We start from the raw sequence: 12926 nt of genomic DNA, 5'->3' as shown, positions 1-12926 counted from the left end.
TAAAAATACTCCTCGAATATCCATCACCATACCTGAGTATACAAAACGTCGAGGGGAGACCACTCCCGATTATTTGTGAGTGCGCACACTTCCAGTTTTGTCCGTATGCCATGCTTTACTGTGCATTCTGTGCACGGTGTTATACATGAGGCCCCAGGTGACTGACAGCCTTTCAATCACTGATGTCATCTCCAGTGTCCCCGCCCCTTCCTGTTATCGTCTTTCATAAACTAGTTACCTGTTCTGGTCCTGTTTGGACTTGTGTCTGTAATGACTAATTGCGTGTTAATCTGCACAAAAACTGTCAAATTATATGAGATAACCAAGGTGGTACCCCAACTGTTTACCTGTGTTCTTTGTGTCATTGTATACATGGAGGGGGGAGTATATCCTGAGGGATCGCGGGATCCTCTCGAGGTTGCTGGATATCATGGCCGGCCTGTACACTGGTACTGTTAGTGCTGTCCAGAGTGGAGGCAGAGCCTCTATTTTTTTCCCCAGTTGATTCTGGGGTTCGTCACGGGTATGTTTTTGCTCCTACTCTGTTCAATGCTTGCATGGAATGGGTATTGGGCAGGGGTGTGGGGTCCAGTGGCTGTGGGGCATCTGTTGGTGAAGAAAGATTCACGGATCTTGACTTTGCGGACGATGCTGTGAGCTCCTTATACACAATGGAGGCTCTGATTGGGGCACTCGAGAGACTAAGTGAGGAGTCTGAGGGTCTGGGCTTGTGAGTGTCCTGGATAAAAACCAAAGATCAGGCCTTTAATGACCTCTTGGGCACGGCCATCAGCAGTGTGTCTGTTTGTGGAGAGAGTGTCAACCTCGTCGAGAGGTTTACTTACCTTGGCAGTGACATTCATGTCTCTGGTGACTCTTCCTATGAAGTCAGTAGAAGGATTGGATGAACATGGGGGTCATGAGGTCGCTGGAAAGAGGTGTGTGGCGCTCCCGATATCTTTGCAAAAGGACAAAGGTCCAAGTCTTTACAGTCCTGGGGCTTCCTGTCTTGCTATATGGTTGCGAGACATGAATACTATCCAGTGACTTGAGACGAAGAATGGACTCCTTTGGTCCTGTGTCTCTCCGGAAAATTCTTGGGTACCGCTGGTTTGAGTTTGTGTTGCTCATGGAGTTCCGAATGAGGCACATTACCTGCATTGTGAGGGAGCGTCACTTTCGGCACTATGGCCATGTGGTTTGTTTCCCTGAGGGTGATCCGGCTCATAAGATCCTCATTGTTGGGGACCCAAGTGGCTGGACCAGGCCAAAGGGTCACCCATGTAACACCTGGCTGCGGCAGATAGAGCGTCATTTCTGGAGGATGGGACTGGACTGGACCCGCGTGTCTGCCTGGGGGGTTACCAAGCGGGATCCCGAGTTGTTTCGTCATGTAGTGGGTACGTCAACGCACTGTACCAGTGCATGCTCCCAAACTTGAACTTGACTTGTATTTCTTTAATGGACACAAAGAATATTGTTAAGCTCCATTGAAGGTACATTATTCAGTTTGAAATTACTTTGCTTTACTTTGTGTTTAAGCAAATCTGCACCATTATGTTATGCATTGTGTAATTAGTAATTGTAAAGTTGCAATTGTAATTTATTTGTGAATTTGTTGCAACACTCTGAGCCTGCAAAAATCAGTGAGAAGCACGTTACAAAAAGAAGCTGAATTAAATCGAATTAAAAAGAAAAGCTAATGTCTTTAAAATAAAACAGGAAAGAAGGGGCTGTGAAACTTCACAGAATAATTGAATAAATGAATAATTGTGAATTTCCACTTGGGATTAATAAAGTATCTATCTATCTATCTATCTATCTAATAGTCCCAATTTTACTGTATAGGATGCTTGGACACTTTAGATCCATTTTTAAAATAAAAAACAGTCAAGTCTATTTTCAAAGTATATACAGTATGATAGATTGGTATACTGTATATCTGCCTGTAAAGATACTTCAATTTTAACTTTGATAAAAGAAGTTGTAATGTATTGCAGAACTGAATCACAATATTAAATATCTTTTACAAAATGCAAGTTTAATGCACTTCCCCTTCCACGTGGAATTCTTCTCACTTGAAAAAGCCCCTAACACTTTCGACTGAACGCACATTCAAAAAAGCTTTTCAGAGAAGCCAAAGCAGGCTCACAAAATGTGACCCAAAACTGTAAAGAGAATATCATTAGAATTCTCAGAGGATAAAGAAATTTGATATTCCTAAGGCACAGCCGCTCTATAAAGCAGCATTGCCAGTCTTTTGGAATACTTAGAGTCCAGTGCTTGTGCATTGAGATGCATTCTTCCTGTTTAAAAGATCATCTTCATACCGTGTGAGACAAACTGGACCCCGGATCACATCTCACAATGCGAGCAGCTGCTATCCTACTAATTGTGCAACTGCTTCTTTGTATCAGTACTGAACAATTGGCTAAATACATGCTGTTAATAGTACCAATTACAACACTAAACATGATAATAATAATCATCATAATCATAATAATCATCAGCAGCATCACCATCTTCATCATTGTCATTGTAATAATGTTATCAAAACCATAAGAGCTGGAGCGGGTGAAATTACTGCAATGCTGTTATTGGCGTGTAATGTCATACAATGGAATAGTTCAATATATAGAATAGTTTCTTAATTAAAATTACAGTCAAAGTTAATATGAATACAATATTAGCAACAGCAATGCTAATAATAATACAAACAACAATACCACTACTGGTGTTCATAATAATAATAACAACAACACAACTAATAACAATAACTAATCCTATAAATAACAATGACAATACAGTAAGCACACAGCATAAGTAGAATGACCTGAAAACTAAACTACAATCATCACACCCAACTATTATCAATAACAACAATAAAAAAATGACAGTGCTTATTATATACAGTGTATTCAGTGCTTACAAAAAGTAATCACTCCCTTGGAAGGCTCCGCATCTTATTGTTATATAACATTGAATCACAGTGAAATTAAATTGGCCTTTTTTTGACACTGATCAACAGAAAAAGATTCTAAAAGTGAAAGCAGACGTCTTCAAAGTGGTCTGAAGTGGCTACAAATATAAAACACTAAATAACTGATCTCGTAAGTATTCATCACTACCAGTATGACACCCCTAAATCATCGTTGGTGGTATCCTCATGTCCCATTTGGTGCCACTGCCCTACTGCCAGTTGGGTAAAAAAAAGTCCCCTCAGATAAAAGAGCACCGGAATCATCGGGTAGAAGGCTCCTTTCATCTGATTGGCCAACCCAGCACTGACTCAGCTGTTGAATGGTCAGTAAAGAGGGCGGCGGCTTGTTGGCTGCAGTCTCCCAGGCTCTGACTGTGCCTGGCTTGTCATCGACTCCTTTTCTACAATGAGCTGATGGACAGATGTTGTGCTGTTTCATTTATGTGAATTAGTTTCTGCTTTGTTTTTGATGCTATTGGAACAAATCTATACTCTGTGATAGTTTTGAAGTTAGTGAGTGGTATCATCTATTCTTGCATTTTGCCTTGAGAGTTGTCATGTTGCTCTCCGCCTGCACGAGATGAGGAGTGGCGTGTAAGAACAGAGCAATTTGGACTATTGTATTGAATTTCTGAGGTGGCCGTGACAGATTGGCCATCCAGCTCCAGAGGATTACTTGGGTTCTGTTTTGTGTCTTGCATTTACCTAATTATTTGACATCCATTGCCCGCCCAACCTACCTGGAAGGTGGTCTCTCTCTCTCTCTCTCTCTCTCTCTCTCTCTCTCTTTCTCTCCAAATTCCCGTTTCTAAGATTTCTTCCATTTCGTTTTTCCCTTTTTTTTGGTAGTTTGTTTCATCTTCTCAGGGAGTCAAGGCATGGGGGTTGTCAAAAACAGGGCCTGTTATAACACATTGAGCCACTTTTGTTGTGAGATTTTCGGCTGTACAAGAAATAAATTGTTGCTGTTGTTGTTTAGAGGATGCAGAATTAGATCAGTGGACGTCGCCTGTCTGATATTTCAGCTGATTGTAATCTAAATGCACCTCCATGTATGTGGAAGGGCCAACTTTTGTGTTCTGCTAAAGCAGAATGACTTTTTAGTTAAGGATTGGAAGATGAGATGAGAACCAAAAACAGAGCACATGGTGGGTTCAAAACCAGATAGACAAACTCTTGCCAAGTGAGAAACACAAGACAAGAATCAGAATCTAAGCCAAAAAAAAAATGAAAATACTGAGATGCACATTTTAAGTCTTGGGAACACTTTAGTTTAGGTACTGCAAATGTATTTATTTATTGTTCATTTTCTCTTATGTAACATTAACAAAGACTTCTTGGGGTCTTCATGCTGTGTAACCCCTCAGTGTAAAAAGCCTGGGCTCCTAGAAACCATTAATTCTGGCACTTCAATCAATCAATCACATCGGTTGTGCATTAGCGGCTAAGTGAGGTTCTCTTTCCTCGGTGGTTTCGTTTTGCCGATGTGCTCGCCTCCATTGTCTATCAGTGGCTAAGCAAGTTTCTCTTTTGTTGGCGGTTTCACTTTGGCGACAGAGTAGATTTCTTTGAGCTTCATGCTGTACCCTCGTACTCCTGGGCCGGACAGACAGACACACAAACTTCCATGCGTATATATTTATATATAAGATTAGTTAGATGGCTTATCCATCTCTGCGCTGTGTGGTGTATTGACATGCTGGTAAAATGACTTTGTTAATATGAAGGATTCATGGGTCTTATACTAAACTAGGCTGACCCGCCTTTTAAGGCGACCCACTTTTAAGTTGACCACTTTTTAAGGCAATTCAATATGTAGATCAATTTGATATTTTATACAAACTCATTAATTTGGTTATATTGCATTTGAGCGGTATTACTTTAATACTCATAGTTTATGTTATTTTTGTGATGAAATTTAAACTTTTTTTCTATATTGAGGTTGCCCTTTTGAACCCCCCTGATATTTACTACGCGGTGAGGCATTTGTACTCCATCAACATTAATTATTTCCAGAGACATCATTTTGTCTATTTTTCCAGCGCATCGCGCACAAAAGCAAGGGAACAATGGGAGCACCAGAACTCCGCTCACATCAAGCTGCAAGTAGTAAGTCTGTGATAAGCGGAATACCTCTACGCTTTCCACTCACGGGACGGAAGGACAATCCCGACCGCTTTTATATAGTAAGAAAGAAGAAGAAGATATCGCACAGTCTGGAGTAGAAAATCATCTTTTACCTGGAAAAACGAAACTACAAAGCCCATCGTGCATTGCAAAATGGACGGGGGCGTGTGAAACTCCACGCCTGCGTAGCACTCACGGGATGGAAGGACAATCCCAACCGCTTTTATATAGAAGGATATGGAATATCAAGAGAGACGCGTCTCAGTTAAGCCATCTCAGACCACTGAAAACCAGAGGACTGAAGGCCAGAGGTCCACACGACCATCATTGTCTACTTCTTCCACATGAGCCCTGAAAACCAGAGGACTGATTGAGATTATTTATGTTAGGTAGACTGGCCAGTGGGTGGCTGGGTGGTCTCGTGGCTTCTGAACCCTTGCAGATTTAGTTTTTTTCTCCAGCTTTCTGGAGTTTTTTTTTTTTGTTTTTTCTTTACTTTATTCTTTGTTACTTACCATTGTCTAATCTTATTTTTATATTTTTTTTTTCTATTTTCTTTCTGCATCCTGTAAAGCACTTTGAGCTACATCATTTGTATGAAAACGTGCTATAGAAACAAAGGCTGTTATTATCGTTGTAGAGCGACCCACCAGATGGAGCTTCACGGGACAACCCTCGGGGCAGCCCGACAAGATCTTCTTGTTTTGTTTTCTTATGGGGCCCCAGTGGCCATTTCCTTGCCCACCTAAAGTTGTGCTTTTATTTTGTTTAGTTTTGGACATTTGCATTAAAACGGGACGACCCAGTTGGTATCCCGACTTTTCATTGTTGCTCGGCCTGCCATTCCTGCACTCGGCCACACTGAATTATGTAAGTACTTATTAATTTAGTCTTATTTACTCTTATTTATTCATTCAAATTTGCATCTATTTCTAATGTGTCTTTCTTTTCTTGCAACTTTTTCTTTCATCTCTTGTAAAGCATTGTGTGCTACACTCCTTGTATGAAAATTCCATCCATCCATCCATTTTCTAACCCGCTGAATCCGAATACAGGGTCATGGGGGTCTGCTGGAGCCAATCCCTGCCAACACAGGGCACAAGGCAGGAACCAATTAAACATAATAAATAATGTTGTTATCAGTGTCAAAACAAACACATTTAATCTGTTGCAAGATTTTGTCATATGTTGTATAATAATAAAATATGTATGCTTTTTATAGGCACTGTAATTATGCAGATATACAGCATATATGAAATATGTAAACAGCAAGAGGAATAGGAATAACAAACAACTACTACTATTAATAATAATAGAACCACCAAATAAAAATAGTAACACAAATACTAAAACTAATAGCCATAATAATAAAGAATATTGGAATATAAACGTGATGCCATCAATGATAGCAGTTACTTTGCCTGTAAAATGTATGTAAACAACCAAAGCACTATTTTGACAACCTATCGTCATCCCCATCATCATCATCAGCAGTATCAACATCGACAGAATTTTTAAACGACTTGGAAGGACAGACGTAACAAAAGCTCCCCAAAATGCTCGGTAGACGAGGTTTGAGTGTCACAATAAAAAATCCTTATTTACCTACCGCTAATCCACTTTGCTTCGGGATCGAGGATTGTGAAATTGGACTTAAAAAGATCTTCAAACGACAGCTTTGTTTCACTTCTTTTTGTCGTTTCCTCTGTAAAACAGAACATTTCCGATAAATGAGCAGCTGCCGCTATTAGCCTTTCGTCCATTTGCTAAACCCACATTACCAGTGGCTGCAGGTTTGCCTGTCCATTTCCTATCCCCCAGACACACACAGACACACACACACACACACACACTGGGCCAATTTAGAATAATCAATTGACTTAATAAACGTAATCTTTGGGATATCGGCGTGTCATACCCCCAGAGTCTCTATCACAGGCTTTAGCAGGAACATTTGGGGACATGAAGTATCAGGACCGAGAGACAGTGGGACAATAAGGGAGGCAGACACAGCTGATGTAATAACTACAAATGTGTATTTATTGAAGAAGAAGAAAAAGAAGTCCATAAAGAAATTATAAAAATAAAGGCACACAAACACTGCAGTGATAAATTAGGATGATAAACATACAAAAAAAAAAAGCTCCAAAAACTGCATTCAACACATGGCCTGTACTAAAAATTATGTTCCAAAACCAAATAAATAAATAACAAGGATCAACCCCCTTAATAATAAGCTCTTAAATTCTTAGCCTCCTTTCTCCCCCTTTCCAAAAACTTGGAATAAAGCTGACTTGTCCTGGCAAATCGGAATACCAGTCTGTTCCCTGCTGATACATCACCCTGCAGTCACGTATTGACCTTCTCCAGGTCTGAAACCGAACTCCCCCATTTCTGGTGTATAGAGTGGCTTTTATCCCGGGTCAGGTCTAACACCCCTCGCGCTCCCTGGTCACGCGTCTGGCCTAAACTTTACCTGTGCCGACCACAGACATAGAATTACTAGACGCCGCATGACCCGCAGCATCGTACGTCAACGTCGCCACCATATTGTGAGTGGCACTGCTGTGGAGTGAACTAATGGATAAAGACGCCTCACGCATGTGCTGCTTGGGATTGTACAAATCGCTGTACGCTCCAAACCAGATCCCGGGGGATTACATTTCATAGGTAAGGCGGAACAATTGTTTTGGTTATAGTTGGCCATTAGAAAATCCCATTTTATAATCTTAGCACTCAATGTCACCTTACAATAAAATTAAACAACATTAGTAAAATTAAAACAAGAGAATGATGAATCAAAAAGCAATAATTAGCAAATGAACAAAGATAACTGGCAGTAACAGTTCAAAATTCACAACTGGTATGCCAGTTTGAGAAGATACGTTTTGAGGGCAGTTTCAAAATGTGTTATTGAATCGAGCTGACGTATATGAGAGGGAAGAGAATTCCCGAGTTGAGGAGCACAATGAGAGACACTTGGGCTCCCATAGCACTGAGTCTGACGTGTGATACAGAAAGTCGAGCTGCAGAAGAGGATCTGAGTGAGCGAGAGGAGTGCCAGTCTGTAGGAGATCAGTGAGGCTGTGGAGAGCTTGAAATGTTCAGAGCGGGATTTTGTATTAGTGAAGTTGAGAGAGAATCGGTGTGATGTGTTCAGTGGATTTAGAACAGCAGGTTATTATCCTGGCAGCAGAATTTTGAAGAAGTTGTAAGCGATGGATACGTTTTTGTGGGATGCCAGATAGAATTGCATTACAGTAATCTATACGCGAGGTGACTCGAGCATTAACCGATACTTCAGTACTGTGTTACGTAAGAACAGGACGAAGTCTAGAAATGTTTCGGAGATGGAAGAAGGCAGTCTGAGAAATGTTACTTATGTGGGAGGAATTATGTAATAATAATAATAATAATAATAATAATAATATTATTATTATTATTATTGTTATTATTAGTTAATAATTGCCATTATTAGTGTATAAATTGATATAAATAATTGTATGTAAACGATTTGCCAAAATACTGTTTTAAACATTATTTTTTCATCAGAAAACCCGGTTTCCACGTTTACCCGTATTAGTTTAAATGGCACTTTTGCCACTCGCAATAAGGCGGACGCACCACGTCCTTTTCTTATGCCCGCGATGGGTATCTGCCACGCGCCTGTCTGTTACTTCGCAGCGCCGCAGCCTCCTAAAAACACCGCATGAAAAGAACGGCGAGACGAAGTACGACGGGCAGCGGGCACGCGCCCCCACCCGAGGGTCCTTCGCATGGAAACACGCGGCACCCCGTCCTCTCCTCTAGGACAACTCACGGCCGCTCCACTTGTGCACCTGAGGAACAAACCGATAAGTAGCCATTTTTAAGAAATATTATAAGGGCGGTGCATGCAAACAAACAGAAACAGATCCAAGTACTTTTGAATGACTACATTGGGAGGCGTTTTCGCACAGAGTATAAATCGGAAGATATGGAGAGGATCAAACTTCTCAAAGGGACTGATGTGTGGTCCGGAATTGAACCCTGGTGTCTGGAGCATTGAGACGCTAACTGTGCCACAATGCCACCAATATACAGCATTATAAATAAATAAATCAATAAAATGACTGCAGCTCCTGCCTTCATAATGTCTTTAACCTTGAAAAACTGGCCTATTGATAACATAACTAGCAGGTTACCGCACAGTGAATGGCAACCATCCTGATTTATTGTTTTAAATACACATGATGGTTCTTCAAAGTGCACTTTTACACATTTTCTGAGAATCTTTTGAACAGACGGCATATTCAATCCTTTTAAATTTGTAAGCCGTTTTACATAAAGTACAGTAGCGCGCTGATGGACAGGACAGCTCTGACTTATTATCTAAATCCTTTACAGAATATCAAGCTTATCTCTTGTGCCGATGCACAAGTGCCGAGGATTGCAAACTAATTCTGACACACAATCAGGGCCATGAAGACGACGGCACATCAAATGTTAGTCGACAGACGGAGGAGTTTGCAGAATCATTTTAAAGAGCTTTGGGCAAAAAAAAATAAACTAGAAATTCATATAGCAGATTTAAGAGAAAATTTGCCTGCACTACTTTACCAGCTTTCTTAATTTAAATAGCAGTTCAGAATTACCTGGTGTCGATTGCAGCAGTAAAATGGGGGAGTAGTTAATCAAAACGCACTGGCACACACACACACACACACACACACACACACACACACACACACACACACACACACACACACACTCACACATACTCAAGAATAAATTACAGATGACAAAGAAATTGACAGAGTGTCTTTGTTGTGAGAGGAAACAAAGACTCCTGGGGAAAATGTCACATTAAAGGCAGGAACTGGGCCATGGCACAGGCATGAGGTGGCAACAGAAGAAGTGGCATCTGCTGCATCCCGGTGCCCCTCGGTTTGTACACTATGTCCAATCATCGATGGCCCCTGTTGTACAGTAAATACTCAGGAAGAAACATGACAGCAATTTGGCCGAGCTTTTTGATACCAGTGCTCTGAAGATGAAACACTCTCATTGTAGTGGATGTACTGACTGAGCAATTAACAAATTTACTTATTTTAGGCAGGGCTTAAATTAATTGTGATTTTTTCAAAAAATATTTATCAAACTACAGTAACTGTGTTAAAGCAAACATTCTGGCGATCATAAAACAATGTCAGAGAAACAGGTAGGAATGGAACTATTCAATAGATAGACAGATATTATAGACTAACGACATGATATACTAGATAGCATTTTAGTTATGGTAGACACTTAGTTATGAAAGGCACTATATAATAATAATAATAATAATAATACAGTTTTATTTATATAGTGCCTTTCAATAAACACATAGAGATATGAAAGGCACTACATGATACATGGAGTTGTGAAAGGCACTGAACAATAGATAGATACTGTATATTAAAAACATGATACAGCAGATAACATTTTAGTTATTGGCAGACACTTAGATATGAAAGGCATTGTATTATAATAATACATTTATAGACAGATAGATAGAAATGATAGATGTGAAAGACACTATATAGTAGATACCTAGAGATGTAAAAGGCACCTTATAATAGACAATATGAAAGGCACCATACAATACATACTGTAGATTAAAGACATAAAATAGTATATAGCGTTTTAGTTATGGCAGACCCTTACATATGAAAGTCACTATATAATAATCCATCCATCCATCCATCCATAATCCAACCCACTATATCCTAACTACAGGGTCACGGTGGTCTGCTAGAGCCAATCCCAGCCAATACAGGGTGCAAGGCAGGAAACAAACCCCAGGTGAGGCGCCAGCCCACCGCAGCTATATAATAATAATACATTTAATTTATAATGTAGCTTTCATAAGAGAGATGTGAAAGGCAATATATAATGCATAGATAGATAGATGAGGCACTGTATTATAGTTTATCAAATCCATGTGCAGGGAGCAATGAGGGACAAGAGACAGTTTAACCCAATTAAAGCATACTGTTAGTCAAAGTGTACTGCCTACCTGGTGTTAGAAGGATCACTGACATGGTGATGAGGGAACACACGACGAGGATCACCAGCAGCGCAATGGCAATGCCTTTCCAGTTTCTCTGTGGAGGGCTGCCACCTCCTAGATCCTGAAAATAAAAAGTAAGTAATTGAAAATTGTGTATCTTTTTCTTTAAAAAAAAAAACAAAAGAAGAAGAAGAAGAAAAAAAGTCATTATAATTTGTAGATTCACTGTTTCACACGGAAAACAGGTCAATGGACACTTTCAAAATGCTGTGTTAATAAACACTGAGAATAAATCCTGGAAAATGTCATTTTTTCATTTTCTCACATAGAACACTTACATACAGGTTGTAAACTGAGCAGAACGGTATTTAAGGTAAATTCTGGGTAAAAGTAACTGTGTTTAGTTGAGCCCCCGACAATGTAAAATGCTTGAAAACTCTACAGCATACATATTGTGTGTTAAAACGATAATTTTATTCACTCTGTGAAAGTTGCAAATATTTCATTTTCTTTTATTTTTAGATAAAAGAAGCTGCCCAGGAAAGTCAAAGTCGGGTGGAAGAAGACAAAGCTTGCCATGAGGAGTGGAAGGTGAAAGAAACAATAATTGTTAGAATTAAGAAACCGGCTGTAAGGCTTTTGGATGCCAATTAACTCTTTTATTATATTGGGTCTGTGCAATTGCATCAGGGGATTAGGGTGTTGCAACTCCCCCTAGTGGTCACGACATCTATCTACAGTGGTGTGAAAAACTATTTGCCCCCTTCCTGATTTCCTCTTCTTTTGCATGTTTGTCACACAAAATGTTTCTGATCATCAAACACATTTAACCATTAGTCAAATATAACACAAGTAAACACAAAATGCAATTTTTAAATGATGGTTTTTATTATTTAGAGAGAAAAAAAAATCCAAACCTACATGGCCCTGTGTGAAAAAGTAATTGCCCCCTGAACCTAATAACTGGTTGGGCCACCCTTAGCAGCAATAACTGCAATCAAGCGTTTGCGATAACTTGCAATGAGTCTTTTACAGCGCTCTGGAGGAATTTTGGCCCACTCATCTTTGCAGAATTGTTGTAATTCAGCTTTATTTGAGGGTTTTCTAGCATGAACCGCCTTTTTAAGGTCATGCCATAGCATCTCAATTGGATTCAGGTCAGGACTTTGACTAGGCCACTCCAAAGTCTTCATTTTGTTTTTCTTCAGCCATTCAGAGGTGGATTTGCTGGTGTGTTTTGGGTCATTGTCCTGTTGCAGCACCCAAGATCGCTTCAGCTTGAGTTGAAGAACAGATGGCGGACATTCTTCTTCAGGATTTTTTTGGTAGACAGTAGAATTCATGGTTCCATCTATCACAGCAAGCCTTCCAGGTCCTGAAGCAGCAAAACAACCCCAGACCATCACACTACCACCACCATATTTTACTGTTGGTATGATGTTCTTTTCTGAAATGCTGTGTTCCTTTTCGCCAGATGTAACGGGACATTTGCCTTCCAAAAGTTCAACTTTTGTCTCATCAGTCCACAAGGTATTTTCCCAAAAGTCTTGGCAATCATTGAGATGTTTCTTAGCAAAATTGAGACGAGCCCTAATGTTCTTTTGCTTAACAGTGGTTTGCGTCTTGGAAATCTGCCATGCAGGCCGTTTTGCCCAGTCTCTTTCTTATGGTGGAGTCGTGAACACTGACCTTAATTGAGGCAAGTGAGGCCTGCAGTTCTTTAGACGTTGTCCTGGGGTCTTTGTGACCTCTCGGATGAGTCGTCTCTGCGCTCTTGGGGTAATTTTG

General features: G+C 40.1%; 1 protein-coding gene across 2 annotated transcripts in view; it reads right to left on the bottom strand.

Annotated features, from left to right (window-relative positions):
- Positions 1-12926, bottom strand: part of LOC120530791 (inactive dipeptidyl peptidase 10-like) — an 898875-nt gene that overhangs the window by 409908 nt on the left and 476041 nt on the right. For both annotated transcript variants that reach the window (XM_039755400.1, XM_039755402.1), the window contains exons 2-3: positions 11145-11259; positions 6717-6812 (exon numbers count right to left, since the gene is read on the bottom strand). In XM_039755400.1, coding sequence (XP_039611334.1) covers positions 6717-6812; positions 11145-11259 — 211 coding nt within the window. The remainder of the gene's footprint in view (positions 1-6716; positions 6813-11144; positions 11260-12926) is intronic.

Source organism: Polypterus senegalus, chromosome 6, assembly GCF_016835505.1.
Source record: "Polypterus senegalus isolate Bchr_013 chromosome 6, ASM1683550v1, whole genome shotgun sequence".
Classification (NCBI taxonomy): Eukaryota; Metazoa; Chordata; class Cladistia; order Polypteriformes; family Polypteridae; genus Polypterus; species Polypterus senegalus.
The sequence above is the reverse complement of the archived record's forward strand: the minus strand, read 5'-3'. Positions and strand labels throughout refer to the sequence as shown.